This window comes from Pelodiscus sinensis, chromosome 28 (genome assembly GCF_049634645.1).
Source record: "Pelodiscus sinensis isolate JC-2024 chromosome 28, ASM4963464v1, whole genome shotgun sequence".
In the NCBI taxonomy this organism is placed as follows: Eukaryota; Metazoa; Chordata; order Testudines; family Trionychidae; genus Pelodiscus; species Pelodiscus sinensis.
Window position 1 is genome coordinate 10748647 of NC_134738.1, and position 17490 is coordinate 10766136.

At 53.3% G+C, this 17490-nt stretch overlaps 1 protein-coding gene across 5 annotated transcripts in view; it reads left to right on the plus strand.

Annotated features, from left to right (window-relative positions):
* Nucleotides 1-17490, plus strand: part of PEBP4 (phosphatidylethanolamine binding protein 4) — a 265036-nt gene that overhangs the window by 26650 nt on the left and 220896 nt on the right. For 4 of the 5 annotated variants that reach the window (XM_075910835.1, XM_075910840.1, XM_075910837.1 and 1 more), the window contains 2 exons: nt 6849-6979; nt 10494-10626. In XM_075910835.1, the coding sequence (XP_075766950.1) occupies nt 6849-6979; nt 10494-10626 (264 nt within the window). Of the gene's footprint in view, nt 1-2043; nt 2238-6848; nt 6980-10493; nt 10627-17490 lie in introns of those variants that run through there. The other variant, XM_075910836.1, reaches the window with a different exon arrangement.

A 17490-nucleotide genomic window follows, 5' to 3' on the forward strand; every position in this document is an offset into this window, starting at 1 on the left:
AACAATGCTGGGTAAATTTGCTAGGCCTTGATGCAATGGCAGCAAGTGGGCGTGGGGGAAATGTTTCTGCACCAGTCTAAATCCTACTATAGATGTGCTGGTCTGGTGTAAACATGACTGGCGTGAGGAGAAGCTTACCCCAATGAGAGTCTTTACATTGGTACAGCACGTCTATCCCAGGGGTTACCACTGGTGCAAAACTCCCAGTGTAGACCAAGTGCCACTGTGCAAGCAGCAGCATGAAATGTTACACAGGGTACCTAGGAGGATGCTAGAACTTCTCCAGGACTTTGTATAATAATGGAATTTCCTTCGTTGAGGAGCCTGGTTCTAAGCCCTTGAGCAAGTGGGACACCCTCTCAGGGTGCCACCATGCAGAAAGTCTGGACTGAGTTGAAGATGCTAGGGCTAGCCCTGCAAAAAGCAAGTGCCCATAACTCAACAACCCAAGCACTCCTTGCAAGAGGCCACAATCCACATTCTTATGCCCAAGGGACACTCCAGTGGCCTTATCTCAAGTGGATATTGGCAGCGTTGTTGGCTGACTGGGTTTCTCCATCCCCCGAAGGATGCTTGTCAAAGAGGGGAATGGAGCCATGTTTCTCTTAGCAGTGGGAAAGGTGAAACCCACACTGCCAGCTACCTTGCTTCAAGTAATAAGAGGTTTGGTGGCTCGCAGCCACGTAGCAAACAGCACAAAGCCCCGAGGTTCACGCTGTGGGGTTAGAATTTCCTTTGGTCAGCACGTGCAGCTACCGCTGCCCTCCTCACTCCTTCCACACTTCAGCCTGGGCAGCGTGGAGCTCTTTAGACTAACTCCTGAATGAAGATAGAGGATGAGCATGTAAAGCCTGCATCTGCAGTCCTTGGTCATGCAAGCAGGTGCCTTAACTTCCGTGGGAACAACATTACTCACCTGACTTGGTGTTTGCAGGATCCAGGCTCTAATTATGGGGCTTGCCCAGCCCTGAACGTGGGAACGTTGTGAGAATTCCCACGCCTCAGGATGGCGCCTATTATGTTCCTGGTCCCTCTTCTGTTTGATGACAGTGGCATTCACGCCCGTGTGCTCTGCACGTTTGCAGCTATTTATTATGATGGAGCATGTGCTGTAATACATAAGCAAAAACACTGTCAGCTGGGAATGACATAGTCAGATCAATTAGCCAGCCGCCCAGCCTGGTGCATCGTACAAATGTTTTGAGGCTGGATGAGTTAATTTGGAGGCAGTTGCGAGGGGATGTAGTAACTCTTCTGAGTGTGGGTTTTTTTTCAGACTTGCACCCTCTGTAGTTAAATGCCACAGTTTGCCTGGCTTAGGACATGTGCCAAAGTCATCTTGAGACCTATGAAGACAGGGCAAAGGTTTGCTCATCCCTAAATTGAGTTGAGGATTTCGCTCCGTGGGGTTCCGGGATTGCCTAAGTTGCAATCCAGGATTTGCCAAGAGTGGGGATGTCCAAGAGCAGTGAGGCTGGGAATTGGGATTTCAGCCTTCTGTTCCTGTTCTCCCGCTTGTGATGTTGCCCTGCACCATTTCGTTAACCTCTCTCTATGCTTCCGTTTCTACCAACCCAACCCCGTTCTCCATGCTCCTACCATGAGGCAGGCAAGTATTTGTAAAGCACCATGGGGTTCTCTTGTGAAAAGTGCTATCGAAGGGGCAGCACGTGAAAGATGAGGTGCATCTTGAACAACTGGTCACCCCAGCACCTGCTGCTTTTAGCCCCTCCCTTAGGAGTTGGCCCTTTTTTTTTCTCCTGGCAGCTTGCTTCTCTTGGTATATTCTCTCTCCCATCCACTGCTCCCGTTTCCCCCCCTATTGAAGAAACCATCTCTATGGCAACCCAAAATGCATCCTCCCAGGTTCCTCAGCTAAAAAGAGGAGATAAGATTTTCCAGGTAGGAAGCACATGAACTAACATGCTCCATGCAACCCTCTCCTCCCCCCTCCCCCCCCCACCACCACACACACACACTGCAAAGAGAATGGGAAGCCGGAATCGGAACCTGCCTCTAACTGTCAGGTGTGAGATGACCGACCATTACAAAAGCCATTTGGCTTCAGCTCCTTCCCTGCTCATCTCCCTTTCCCTCCCTGGCACCTGCCAACTGTCACTCAGGCCGGGTGCAAGGAATGACCGAGGGTTACACAATCCAGCCAGCTGCAGTGTTTATCCGCCTGCTGGAGGCAGATACGTTCCCTGCTCGGGCCAGGCCTGATTCGCCTGCTCCAGGTAAACTGCAGAGATCCGGGGGGTGGGGTGGGGGGTTTGCTTTGCTTTGGGGTGGGGGACACTTCCCCTCTCTGCAGCACCCAGCTGCTTCGGCCACCCTGAAGAAATAGGAAGTGTGGAAGTAGCGAGAGCATCCGAGAGCTAGGGTCATGCTTGATGCACATAAGTGGGACTTGTCTCCTGGCCCTGTTCAACCTTGGGCAAGTCACTTAATCTCCGTTGCCAACCTACTTAGATGCTGTATCCATTGCACGCTGTTTGGCAGGGACCGTTTCTTACCACGGGTATGTTCGGCACCTAGCACGATGGGGCCCTGGTCTCAGGTGGGCCCTGTCATGGTGCAGGGATGTGAACTATCGCTTGTGTAAACGTGTAACTGCTAGAAATTCTCACAGTTACACGTGGGGGCGGGGGGAGGCAGGAGCCAGTGCTTGTGGAGGGGGAGAAGCGGATTTCTAGTCAGCTCCCTCCTCTCCCCCGCTGCTTCTGAGGCAGGCAGCTCCACAGGAGCAGATAGGCACAGGGAGCCAGCTTGAAAGCTGTTCTTTTCCTCCCCCAGCTCTGGCCTGTGGGAGTCAGCATGCATGGGGAGCCAGCTTGAAAGCTGGCTCCCCATGGGCCTGGCTCCTGCCCCCCCCCCTTGGCTGAGGCAGCAAGTGTGTGTGTGTGGGGGGAGGTGTTGTGTGTAGTTGAAAGGATTAACCGATAAACCTGATCATGTAATCGACTATACACTGGCATCCCTAATCTGCACTGCAATAAAAGACCCAGGGCACAGCCGTGGCCGGCCTGGGTCAGCTGACTTGGGCTTGGGATGTAGGCAGGAGAGATGACCGGATAGATGGGCTCCTGGGCAAAGTGATGGGGAGGAGCAGCTCCCCATCCCTCAGCGCTGACCGGAGCACGCTGTGCTGCGCTCCCATGGCGATTCCAAAGGGCCCAAGGCTCCGGCCCCTGCCGTAAGAGCGGCAGCGGAGGCTCAAGTAGGGTTGCCAGGTCTCCAGTATTCACCTGGACAATCTGGTATTTTCACCTCCTGTCCGGCAAAAAAATTCAGAGAATACCGGACACCTGAGATGTCTGGTATCTTCTGACTTTTTTTTTTCTCTCCCCCAGCCAGGAGGCGAAAATGCTGGGCACCCGGCAACTCTACAAACACTCAGCGCCTGAGCCCCCCTCCCTGGCTCCCAGCCCCCATGCTTACCTGGTTCTGCAAGGCTGCTGGCATAAAATGGCTGCTGACCAAGGGGTCTTAGTGCTCAACCGTTCCCCTGTTCCTATCCCTGCACTCACTCTTAAAGGGGACAATCTGTTTCATTTTTTTTTTGGTCCCCCCCCCCCCAACAGAATTTTTCTCCCTTTTTTGGGGGGGGGGGTCTGGGAGGGGTGTTCGGTATTTTTGTTTCAACCATCTGGCAACCCTAGCGGACAGGAATCCCAGGCCCCTTGGGAATCTCCAGGCCCCAGAACAACTGCTTCTTCCCCGCTCCCTAGGGTTGCCAGATACCTTCACAAAAAATACCGAACATGGCCGAAGTTGTTGAGCCAAAAAAAAGCTACACCCAAAAAGAGTCCCTGCGCTCCGAGACGCAGAAGTGGCGGACTGTCCCAAGTGGTCTTCCAGCCGGGAGAGAGAGAAAATACCAGACGTTTTACATGTCTGCTTTTTTTAAACTGGATAGAGGCCACAAATATTGGACTGTCCAGGCCAACACCTGGCAACCCTCCCCTCCCCCTGGCGATGGGCCTGGACATAGGGCTGTAAATTTGCAGTGTAAACGCTCCCATTTAGACTCTGGTGAGAGCTTGGGCTTAACCCCAGGCTTTGGCCCCAACCCGAACATCTACCCTACAGTCTTGTACCCCAGCCTGAGTCTGTAGGGCCAAGCCCGGAGGCTGGTTGCTGTTTTATTTGTTTTGGTTTTTTTCATCTCCGCGCAGATATACCCAGGGTACAAATCTGGAGTTCTCCTGGAATAAACACTCTGACCTCTGGCCCTTCTTGGGGGTGGGTTTTTTAACACAATTTCAATCGTTTTAAGGCTCTACTGGAGGCTTCAAGTTGCCACACCACCTCTCTGGTGGGGGCACTTGATGGAACCAACCGCTCTCTAAGTGAATTAGTGTGTGGTTGTCTAGGTGTGAAATCTTCCTGACTTCATATTTTATAAAGCCAGGAAGGGACAGTGCGGTTGTAAGTCTGATTTGCATAGAGGCCACCGGCTTTCTCTGAATTCTCATTTGAACTAAAGCCAGATCTCGGAGAAGAAACCATCCAATCTGGATTCAGAAATGTGTAGTGCGAATTCCCATTTGGCACCTAGGTCTCCTCTTGCCTGTGCTCCTCACTGATGCTCCCTGGAAATTGTGCTTAGTCGCTAAATGCTGTAGTTTGAACTTCTTGGGTGAAATGAGGCCATGTTTGATGCAAACCTCCCTCCTCTTCCCCCACGCTGTGAAGCTGTGCTGGAGTGTTATAAAAAGCAGCAGGGAACTCACATGAATACTGAGCGAAGCCTTGATTTAACCCTGGCGAGTACAGCCGAGGCAGGATGTATGTCTGTTGTGATCAAAATACAGGACTATGTAGCACTTTAAAGACTAACAAGATGGTTTATTATTATTTAAAGACAATCTTGTTAGTCTTTACGGTGCTACATAGTCCTGTATTCTGTTTCAGATACACCAGACTAACACGGCTACATTTCTATCACTGTTGTGATCTGACTGACCAACAGGGTGCTATTCCTCCGAATGCACACACTCTGAGCAGTCAGCTCTTTAAAGTCTGGGCACTGGTGTGGGCCAGGCCATACGGCAGTACAAACAATACTCTGAAAGCCTAAGTGTGCTAGGCAGTGCACACGCATAGTGAGAATTCCTGCCCTCAAGAGCTTAGGTCAATGGACAAAACAAAGGATGGGAGGGAAAACCGCGGCAGGCTCATAATTCAGGGGAATTGGAAGCCAGGACGCTTGATTTCAATTCAGTATCCCATCTTGTATGAGAAGGGAGACATGAACGCGACATCTCCTCTGTAAGGTTACAAAGAATCATGCAACGCTAGAACTGGAAGGGACCTTGAGAGGTTGTTGAGTCCAGTCCCTACCCTCATGGCAGGACCGAACACTGCCTACTCTTAAATATCTCCAGTGATGGAGATTCCACAATCTCCCTAGGCAATTTATCCCAGTGTTTAACCACGCTGACAGGAAGGAAGCTTTTCCTGATGTCCAACCTAAACCCCCTTGCTGCAATTTAAGCCCCTTGCTTCTTGTCTTCTCAGAGGCCAAGGAGAACAATTTTTCTCCTTCCTCTTTATAACACCCTTTTGGATACTTGAAAAACACTATCACGTTCCCTCTGTCTTCACTTTTCTAAACGAAACAAGCCCATTTCTTTCAGTCTTCCCTCATAGCTCATGTTTTCTAGACCTTAATTCACTCTTCTCTGGACCTTCTCCAATTTCTCCCCATCCTTCTTGAAATGTGGTGCCCAGAACTAGACACAAGACTCTGTTTGCTGGATTCAGCCCCCAAACCTCATCTGCTCCAGCTGTGTTTTTGCTTGAAGCAGCAGTCTTTATTTAAATATGCAAGTACAAACCCAAGACTGCCATGCTAAGTCAGCTCCGTGGTCCATATAGCCCCCTGGCCTGTCTCTGGCAGTGGCTTGGACCAGCATTTCAGGGCAGCATAGCAGGTTGCATCTGTGAATGTGCTAGGGAAAATGTTCAGCTTTCCTCCAGTGTCATCCACCTACAGCAACAGACCTACCGACGAGGCACGGGGGAGGGGGATGGATTGGTAGGGGGGGATCAATATTCCCGCTCTCATTTTTTGCTGCCATGTGTGGATGTTTTGCATCCATGTGCAGAATAATATTTTCATGTGCACTGAGGCATGTACAAATGTGCACCACCAGTAGAGATAAAACCTAGCTGTGGGCACTCTGCTAATCTGCTGGGGGTATTTTAATCTCTCCCAATCAGCAGCACAAGTGCCTAGTTTACCGGGACCACTGGTGGCGGGGGAGGAGGTATGGAGTTGGAATTATAGGTACGTTTGAACTGAGTTCGCATTGGGTACGGCAAGGGAAAACCACTCACTGGTCTCCCACCTGTGTACCCAAAGCAAATGGTAACAGAGGCCAGCTTCAACTGCCTTTTCTTCAAAGCAGCAATGGTCCCTCCAAGGAGGTAGGCCTTGTGAGTGGCTAGCAGTGGGCAGAGCCTGGAGGGTCCTGCATTTCCCCGGCTTTGTCTGGCATTAGGAAATGCAGTTCGCCTCTGACATAACGGAGATTTAAACAATGGAATTGGCAGAGGCAAGAGTGGCTCTGCTTTGTCTGCAGCTCATCTGGAGGACTCGCTAACGAGCGCGGGCTAAGCGATGCAGTGTGACTGGCTGGCACTCAAGGCAGCTGCAAACTCTCTCCCTGCAGTGGAGCTGAAAGGAAGATGAGGTGCATGCTGCCGGTGGGCTGGCTCCTCTGTCCTGCGCCCCGTGCCCAAAGGGAGCATGCCGGCGGGAGGGGAAGCCTTGCCGAGCAGGTTCGGGTGCCGCTTTGCCGGGGGGAAGCTCTAATCGGAGGCCCCTTGGTTCCTGGCAGGTCAGGATGAAGCTGCTGGCTGTGGTGGCGCTGGTTGCAGGTCTGGCTGGCGTGGCCGCACGGGGAGGGGATGAGCACGTGGAGACCTGCGTCTTTGAGAAGCTGAGCGGCCAGGATGCCAAGTTCTGCAGGTGAGCAGCTTCCACTTGTTGCTGTTCTCAGGTTTGCCAGAGCCTGAAACGCCATGTGTCCGGGGGGGGGGGGGGGGGGGCTGTGGGTCTCAGCCCATGTTCTCTGTGTTCCATCCGTGTGCGCAATAAATTTTATGTGCACCGAGGCATGTGCAGAAGTGCACCACCAGTCGAAACACAGGCTGCTGACTGTGGGAGCTGTGGCCACTCTGCTGATCAGCTGGGTGGCATTTGATTCTCTCCTGAGTGGCTGCCTGAGTGCACAGCTTATGGGGAGCTCTGGAACCAACATGCTTAGGAATGCAGGACTTGCTGTACCCGGTTGGCCTGATACGCTGTTGTATCAGAGATCCTCCAGCTGCCTGTTGTAGCCTAAGCTGATCCATCAGAAGATGGTTCCCCTTGCAGTGGATCTCCACGTGTAACCCTGCACGCAACAGAAGGGAAAGGAGGGTGACCCTTCCTGACCCTTGATAAACTAATGCCCTGAAGCATGAAATCTGATTTCCCTTATCTTTTGGTCTGGAGCTACAAATGCTATTGGTCGTAATGTTATCCAGGCCCTTCATAAATCTGGCTTGTAGCCTCCCAGTGTAGTGAATTCCAGAGCCCCAACTGCATGGCAGGGAAGAACTAAATCCAAGAACTAAACTAAATAATCCCATCTGCATGTTTTGGGAGTCTTTCAAGTGCGACCAGACTACCTGTTGTGTGTTAACTAAATCCTCTTGTCTGTCTGCTCTGATGTTGACCGTAATTGCTTGATCTAGGTCAGAACAGCCTGCTGGGATCGCTAATCTTTGTGTTGTATGCAAGGTTGGCCCTTGCATCCTCACCTGATCGCATTTTAGTCATTTGACCTCCCACCATGGGGATGTCGCGGAAATGAGATTTAAGGTGCGTCAATTCCAGCTATGCAATTCTCATCGCTGGCATTGAGTATCTTAAATTGAATTTATTGCATCGTGGAGACCTTGCCTACGGTTGTGGGGAAACGAACATAGAAGCAGATGCTTCAGGGGGTAGCTGAGTTAGTCAATAGCCGGAAAACCTTAAGAAACAAATAGTCTAGTTGTTAGCACTTTAATGACTAACAAAACTCATAGATGGTCTCATGAGCTTTCGTGGGCACAACCCACTTCTTCAGATGACCGGTGTGTTAGCCTCTCCTTCAAACAGCTGCTCTCCGGGAGGCTACCAGGCCACTAATATTACTAGCTAACCTTGGTGGCCCTCTTCTCAGGGTGTAGAGGATCAGTAGTTTTTGTGCTGAAGGCCCAGCTGTTCAAACTCTAAGGATTTGCATGGCATATTGGACACAGAAGCCTAGTTAAGAGACCAATATTAGACCAGAAACACATGCACAATCTCTTCCTTTTTATTTTTAATGGCTATTATTAAGGACTTTTTGCATAAAAAGAGCATGCCCCTTTCTTCAGGGTGAACTGAAATGGTCTCTTTAAATTAAGCAACTTAAACTGAACCCCTAAATTATTAAGGGCTGCGTAGACTTAACCTTGCTACTCAGTTTATTTCATCCCATCTGATTTCTTCCCCCATCTCTCAAACAATAACCTCTTGTTTTGAACGTTCCACCTCTCCTGTCCATGTAGACCAGGGGTCTCCAAACTTTTCTGCCCGAGGGCCGCATTAACTATCAAACAGCAGTTCGGGGGCCGACTACACACTTGAGGTCCAAATAAAAAACAATCAAAAAATGGATGTTGTTTTTAATTATTTATTTAATATTATTTTATTCAGTTATTATTTAATAACACATTGATACACTACACATGAACACCTGTATTAGTGTGAATGGTAAAATTGTTTCCTGGATGCCAAAATAGCAGACATTTCTGGCTTTAGAAATCACTGTTTGAAATTGGGGGTGGTGCTTGTCCTAGTCCTGCAGGAGGGGCTCCAGAATGGGGAAACTGCTGAGAACTCATTTCCACCTGCGCAATGTGATGAAAATTGCAAGCAACATAATCCTGGCAATATGTTCAGCCTAAGACACTCACACTTGAAGAGATGTGATCGCTCTCCTATCATGCAGGGAATGAGGTGACAATTTGTAACATAGCCCCATGGAACAAGGGGCATGCATTTTAATGGGAAAAGCTGGTTTGAAAGCAGACACGTTATCACTTGGTAAAGGAAATTGGAAAGCAGTGCCCAACGCTCCCACAGACTGATACCCGGCAGGGCGGTGCTGCTCTGGGTTGTGGATAAGAGAGACCAGACGTGGAAGGGAGAGGGATGTTTCTTCAGGGCGCACTGCAGGGACCAGGGCAGCGCGCTAGGCACGGCACAGCGTCACCCAGAGGCTGTGCCACAACAACCAGACCGCCTCCTGCAATGGGCACCAGCTCCTCAGCCCCGCCTCCGGAGAAGTAGCCCCTCGCTCCTAGCCCCTGAGAAACCACCGTCGGGTTTCCTCCCCTCCGTCCAGCCTCCCGTGATCCTCTGCCGCCGGGTCTGATCTGGAGCCCGCCTTCGAGACCCCCCTTTTTCGCCCGCCCGGCCAAGCGGTACGCGGAGCCGTCCCTGACCTGGGCTACCTGCTGTCCCGTGCGCGCGCTGGGGCCTCGCGCAGCCGCCTGCGAATCCGTTTCTCCCGCTGACACCAATGCTTGGACTCAAGCGCCTCAGGGATAATCTCGCCGGCATGCGGAAGAAGGCGGGGCCAGACAAAAAGGTCTCCACGGGCCGGATGAGAGGGCCTCGCGGGCCGCATCCGGCCCGCGGGCCGTAGTTTGGAGACCCCTGATGTAGACAATTGTTCCTGTCCTGTGCATTCATTTAGCTTTCCCCTTGGCTGGAGGATTTAATTGCTCTTCTTGCAATGGTCATTTCAGCCCCAGCTAATCTGTAGAGCAGGCCTAGGCCATGCCATGTCCTTTCTGTTGATCTGCTGCCTGCATAAAGGAAGGACCTGTAGTTCGTGGCAGTGGAACTCGTTGTAGGTTTGGGACAGTGAGCGGTTTCTCAGCTGTTACATGATGAGTCAAGGATGTTTCAGAAGCCTGTCTTAGGTGTTGATTGTGGTCTCTGTTGCCATAGCTTCAAAGTGTGAGACAGGCAAGCATGTTTAGCATCATTTTACAGAAGGGGGAAGAACTGGGGCATGGAGAAAGTGGAAGTGAATTGACCAAGATCACACAGGAAGCTTGTGGCAGAGCAGTGAATTGAACTGGGATCCCCCAAGTTCCAGACTAAAACTTAATCCTGGGCAAGGGTGAGTAGGGCACCAGGTCCCCAAAGGTCACCAATGGCCAAGAACCGGGTCTCAGACCCCAGCTCAGAAATGCACTTAAGAACGTACTGGATACTTCCATTGTGCTCTGTGAGATGAGCCACAAAGGGCAGGTTCACGGGGACTGAAGTCCTTCAGCATGGTGGCCATGGTTTAAGGACCTCAGAAATAAGAGGGGAATAATTTTCTCCTTTTCCCACCAACACACTGAAGTCTCATCTCAGTGTTTCTCTCCTTCTCCCCCTTATTCCTTTCCAGAGGGGACTTGGAGGTTTTCTACCCAGAACTGGGAGATGTTGGCTGCACGTACATCCCCAAGTGCAATCAGTACAGGAAAAGGATCAGCAAGGAGTGGAGCAGACCACAGATTGTGTATCCGCAGGCTGACAAGGTAAAGCCTCAATCAAGTCATGTGTCGTTGCAACAGGCCATATAGAAAAATATGGCCGCCTCTAGACATTTGTGGGCTAAACATGTAGCTAAATCCATTGTGATCTTGAATCACAATTTCTTGTAAATGGGAGGCATTTCTTAGAGGAAATACCTGCCATTTACAGATGCAAGTTTCCACACAGCTTGAGCTCCAGTCTTGTCTTCCAAAAACCACACCGCTGCCTGGAACGGCATATACTCTAGTATCTGAATAATACGGTGCAAGAAGTGCATCCTTAGGAAATAGTGTCCTTTGGGAATTGGGGAACTGGAATTCAATAGTCTGGTTTTCTTAAAGGACAAGAGCTGTCTTTACCCCGGGGATCCTAATTTCTTTGTGATGTACTGAAGCCTATACCTGAAGTTTCACTGATGGGGGTTGAAGTTAGTAATCTGTATCCTGCATAAAACAGCTGCTGTCCTGGGAGTGTCAGAGATTGGTGCTGAGCCTAGAAGAGTGTTAACTTAGGCGCTCTGCGGGTGATACTTATGTTGTGGAAGAAACCGGCCCTTGCTTCAATCAATCATCATAGTCCAGCGGAGATGTACTGAGTGAAATACATTCAAATTCTGGATGGGACTTTCAGAAACGTTCCTTATGGGTCTATGTCTATCTTCCAGGGGGCGCCTTTTTCCACTGGCTGCATTGGGAGCAGAGGTAGGCCGATAACTGCACATAGACCCAGTCAACTTAGCCCTGGCATCTTCATAAAAATGCATTTCCTGGGTGTTGGACATAAATTTCTGATCAGATATAATAATGGCTGCTTTTTTGTAACTAGTTCACTGACACTGACCAGGGATTGCAGCGCTACTTGTTTTCCAAATTCCCGAGCTCTTGGGTTCACATTTCACCTCTCTATTTTTGTAGCTCAGATGGCTTTTTCTGGCCTGTCATTTCGCGAGTGGCTGAAGAAATTTAAAGTAAACTATTTTTCGTTCTTGTGAAAATATAACAGGGAGAGCTTGTGAAAAATTTCACTGGCGGCCTTTACACCATTGAAGTTGTCAGAGATCAGCTCTGCTTCTTTAAAATCATGTTTATAAGGAGATTTTCTTGCTGGCAGCGTTAGTAACCCTTTATGGATTATTAAATCTGACGCTTAAACAATTTTCTTTTATCGCTGGAGTTGCTCACTACTTGTATTCCACAGCTCGTGGATAACCAAACTAGACTGATCAGCAAGGTGTGGTAATATATTTTACCAAGCCAACTTTTGTTGGCAAAAGAGATAAGCTCTTCTGCATATAAGCTCTTCTGCATGCAAGCAAACAAACCCACCCCATAGTTTGGTCAGTTCCATTTGGGTATGTACAGGCAGTCCCCGGGTTACATGGATCCGACTTACATCGGATCCCTACTTACAGACGGGGTGAGGCAACCCTGCACTAGCTGCTTCCCCCCAGCAGACCAGGGAGACGCAAAGCTAGCGCCCCCCCAGCAGACCAGGGAGACGCGGAGCGGCTTTTCTCAGCAGACACCTCAGCTTGAGAATAAAGGACTGAGGGCATAAGCCAGTTTTTAGGAGGAGATGCAAGGGTACATCTACACTAGTTCGTTAGTTCGAGCTAGGTAGGATAGTTAGGGCAAGCGGAGTTGCAAATGAAGCCCGGGGTTTAAATATCCCGAGCTTCATTTGCATGTTCCCAGGCGCCACCATTTTTAAATTCCCCTTATTACAAACTCCGTGCCCGTGGCTACACGCAGCATGGAGTAGGTAGTTTGAATTAAAGATCCTAATTCGAACTATCGTTTTTAAATGGCGGCGCCTGGGAACATGCAAATGAAGCCCAAGATATTTAAATCCCGGGCTTCATTTGCAACTCCGCTTGCCCTAACTATCCTACCTAGCTCGAACTAACGAGCTAGTGTAGACGTACCCGAAGGGAATAGTCAATCCATACCAATAGCAGCCTCTGCTAGCCCTCCAGGGGCTATATAGGTATGTCTCTGCTCCACGGGGGGGGGGGGGAAAGGAGGGACCAAGGTTTAGGGGTGAGGCTTATTCTTGAACCCCGCTTCTATAGTCTGTTACTCCGCATCTCTCTGTGTGGCTCTGGTTGCAGGCCCTCGGCCAAAAGCAATTAGTCTCCACTTCTGTCCTTGTGGCAATCGAGAACCAGCCTGGGTGTCTAGCCACAGCACATCCTACTGCCTGGCCGGGGTGTCCCCGGCTGGGGTCTGTGCTCGGTCCCTCACGCTGGGAGGTGCTGCGGGAGACTGCAAGGGAGCATCTGGTGTCGTGGATGCATGGAGTGGCTCGGAGGGCATCTGGGTAGAGCTCCGCCGAAACCGGTGCCTGAGGGAAGAGCTATTGGCAAAACGCTGACGGCCTCTGGGCTTGGGCACTGGCAGGGTGAATGGAGAGACCCTTGTCACCCCATTGAGTGCAGGGAGCCCCTGGGGGTGGGCAGTGAGAGCTGGTGCTGCATCACTCCAGCTCCTGACCCCCTGCAGCTGGGAAAAAATGCCTTGGACTCAGCAGAGATTCCCATTCGTAACCCAGTTGGCTACCCAAGCCGGCTCTGGGAATAAGCTGCGTCTAGCACGGTAGCGGCCCCGACTGGCCAGGGGAGAGAAGTGAAGATTTTTTGCTTCGCATGAGATGTGTGCTGGCTGGATGCGGCTGGGCAGGAATGTGGAACCCTAGGGCTGGAAGAGACCTCAGGAGGTCGAGTCGACCCCCTGCCCAAAGCAGGACCAACCCCAACTCAGTCGTCCCAGCCAGGACTTTGTCAAGCCGAGACTTAAAAACCTCTAGGGATGGAGATTTCCCTCCGCTCCCTCCTTAGGTAACCCCTTCCGATGCTTCTCCATCCTCCTAGGGAAATCGTTTTTCCTCATATCTCCTCCACTACAACTTGAGGCCATTTCTGCTCGTGTCCTCTGTCACCGCTGAGGACAGCCTCTCTCCACCCTCTAGGAAACCCCCCTTCACGTAGTTGAAAGCTGCTATCAAATTCCCCCTCACTCTTCTGCAGACTAAATAAGCCCAAATCCCTCAGCCTCTCCTCAAAAGTCAACTGCTCCAGCCTCCTAATCTTTTTGTTGCCCTCTGCTGGACTCTCTCCAATGCATCCACCTCTTTTCTGTAACGGGGGCATCCCTTTCTGGGTGCCCCCAACACTCCAGCTGTGGCTACACCAGTGCCAAATAAGGGGGAATAATCACTTCTCTAGTGACGGCTTCATGACCAACTCCAAGGACAGTCTGGGGTCAACCAACCCGATCCAGCACGGGAGGCCCAGAACCTGAGATCTGCCTATTGCTAATGTTTGGGTGTTTGGCTCCGAGATGAGATGTCAATCTTCCCAAATGGACCCCGTGTTCACCCCGCGGCCCAGGTCTGAATTTTGCGCCTTGCTGCTGTCTTGGCTTTGAACAAACCTGGATGAGTCCCTGTGACGGCGCGTTGGGGGTTCCCCGTCTCCTGCACCCCGAAATGGCACAAACAGACTTCACCAGCCGGTGGAATTGAGGGTGGTTTATTGCTCCTCCAGCACAGCGCAGCACAGATGTAATCTGGTTACAGGAACTGGGCTAGGATGCCTCAGGCCCCCTTGAGATGGGGGAGACTGGGCCCCTAAACTCCAGCCCCTTCCCCTAGGCTCTCCTCCATGCCCTCCGACAGCCAGCAACCAACTCACTAACTTCCAGCCCTGCCCCCAAGCCAAGGCAGCATTCCACCTTCCTTTGTTCCTCTCCATGGGGGGTGTCTGGCCACTGGTTTGCATAGTGACTCATCCTGTTTTGCTGGGTCGTGGTACCCACGGCAGCCAGTGGGGGTTCCCCCAGAGCCAGCAGCATAGAAACCAGCCAGGTACCCCCACTACGTCACAGTTCTCCCCCCTCCGAGAGCGAACTGAGCAGGGTCACTCCGCTCGTGACCTGGGGAAGTTCGGGTCCTCTGCGTGGGAACCCGCCCCGGGGACATGGGTGCTCCCCTTGACTCGGGCCGGCCGTGGCGAGGCCCCACATGAATTGGCTTCCCTCTGTCCACTCGCTGCCCCGCTCCAGGGCGACTGGCGCAGGCCTGTCCTCGGGGGTCACACCCACCCTTCCGCTGGCCTTGATCTCTGGCCGGGGTTTCTCGGGCCGGGGCCATGAGCCCAGCGAGCCTTCTCTGGACAGCCAGGGCGGCTTCCACCCCCGATGCTCCATCCAGGGAGGACTTCCCCTCCCATAACTCTCTCAGCCAGCCCAGAGGGTCTATCTGGGGTAGAGACCCCCAAGCCGCTTTCCTCCTGTCTTGGGCCTTCCCGCCCCTCTGGCAGGAGTCACAGGACCGGCAGTACCGCTGCACGGCTGTAAAGATTCCCGGCCAATAGAAGTGCTGGAGCAGCTTCAGCTGGGTGCTCCGGATCCCCCGGTGGCCCCCAACGGGGGAATCGTGGGCCAAATACAGCAGCTTGAGGCGATACTTTCGGGGGACGACCAGCTGCCGCTCTACCCTCCATGCCCTCGCCTTCCTGGGGGGGAGCCACTCACGGAACAGGAGCCCACGCTCCCGCAGGAATCTCTCCTGGCCACCTCTCCCCCGGGGCTGAGCTGCACGGAGGCCAGCCTGGTCCCTCAGCCTCTGCAAGGAGGGGTCTGCCTGCACCTCAGCCTGGAATTCAGCTGCTGAGGCAGGGATCGGGACCTGTCCCCCACCTCTGCCTAGGTCCGGAGTCCCAGCCTGGCTGGACCCCGTGTCCACTGGGATGGGACCCTGAGGACGCTGCCAGGAGTCCTTCCCTGGACCCACGTTGTCAGCCCCCCGCTGGCTCTGGCTCCGGGTAGTGACTAGAGCCCGCTGGGATTCATGGGGCCACTCCTCTAGGTCGTTCCCCATCAGCACCTCGGTGGGCAAGTGCGGGTGCACCCCCACTTCCTTGAGGCCCTCCTTGGCCCCCCATTTCAGATGCACCCTGGCTACAGGCACCTTAAACGGGGACCCGTCTATGCCCTTCAGGGTCAGCTGCGCGTGGGGTAGTATCCGCTCCGGGGCCACTATGTCGGATCGGGCCAGAGTCACCTCCGCCCCCGTGTCCCAGAAGCCCGTCACCTTCCTACCATCCACCTCCAGGGGTATGAGGCACTCGCTCCGCAGGGGCCGTCCTGCCCCCACCCGGTACACTGAGAAATCCGCCTCCTGAGAATCAGACCTCCCAGGGGAGGTGCACTGAGCATCCTTCCCCTCTCTCTGAGCTGAGGTTTGCCTGCCAGCCCCTGCCTCTGGGGCAGCCTGCCCTTCCTCCCGCCCCAGCCAGTTAACCCTGGAAAGTCCCCGGTCCTGGGACCTGGTGCACTGAGCCCTCTTGTGGCCTTTTTGCCCACAGCGCTGGCAAGTTAGGCTTTGGGCTGTCTCTGTCCAGGCCCTGGCTGGTTCTCTGGGGCGCAGACGACCTGTTCCTTGGTCTCGCCCCGTAGTTGACTCCCTCCGTCGCTCAGCCGAGATCCGGTCTCTGCGCGGTTCCCTTTCTCTCCGGGACTCCCGTTCACACCCGGACCGGCTCTCCGTGAACTCATCCGCCAGTCTCCCGGCCTCCTGGGGGTTCTCTGGTCTCCGGTCCTTGAGCCACAGCCTCAGTTTGGGTGGGCACGCTGCATAGAACTGCTCCATCATGACCAGCTTGAGCAGCTCCTCTGCAGTCTGGGCTCCGACTCCAGACACCCACTTGCGGCAGTATTGCGCCAGGCGGGAGACCAGATCCACATAGGTCTCCCGTGGCCCTTTCTGTACCCCCCGGAACTTCTTCCTGTACATCTCGGGGGTCAGCCCGAACTTGTGCAGCAGGGCCTCCTTGACTCGGTTGTAATCCCCGGGCTGTAGGTCCTCCAGCTGACTGAGCACTCCGGCCGCCTCCTGGCTCAGTGCGGGGATGAGCTCCTGCAGCCAGTCAGCTGGGGGAACCCGTTGCAGTCCACAGGCCCTCTCAAAGGCACTGAGGAACCCGTCTATGTCACCCATGTCCTTCAGTTGGGCCACCACGAGCCTCTCCAAGCGTCTGGCAGTCCTGGGACCCTGGGGCCCATCCGCACTTGGCGCAGCCGGTGCCCCGCCGGTTCTCCGCTCTGCCATGGCCAGCTCATGCTGCCGCTGCCTCTCTCGATCTTGGCGATCCCTTTCTCGGTCCTGGTGGTCCCTCTCTCGGTCCTCTACTTCCAATTCCTTGATCCGCAGCTGGATCTCCAGCCGCCGCAGCTCTGCTTGGCTGGCCCCTGCCCTAGATGGGCTGCAGCTTGCAGGCCTCCTGGGGGAAGCTGTCTCATCTCTCCTGTGGGTTCCAGCGCTCCTCCCCCTCTCTGAGCCTGACACACTCTCAGGGGGGGGTCTGGCTGCTTCCCCTGGGGACAAGATCCTGGCCCTGTGGCTGGTCGTTCTCTTCTAGCTGAGCAATCAGCTGGGCCTTGGTTGCTTTCTGCACAGGCAAGCCCCTCTCTCTGCACAGCCCCACCAGCTCTGCCTTCAAGAGTTGGGCGTAGGCCATCTGCCCGCTGGGCCCCTCGGTGCAGACTCACCAGTCTAGTGCTGCAGCGCCCCACGATTCCCAGGAACCGCTTCGCTCTGTCTCCAGCACGCCTGGCTCCAGGGCTCTTGCTTCTACTGCGCCTTGTCGCTTGCCGCTGGAAGCTCCATCCACGGGGTGCAGTGCATCCCGCTCCTGACACCAGTGTGACGGCGCGTTGGGGGGTTCCCCGTCTCCTGCACCCCGAAATGGCACAAACAGACTTCACCAGCCGGTGGAATTGAGGGTGGTTTATTGCTCCTCCAGCACAGCGCAGCACAGATGTAATCTGGTTACAGGAACTGGGCTAGGATGCCTCAGGCCCCCTTGA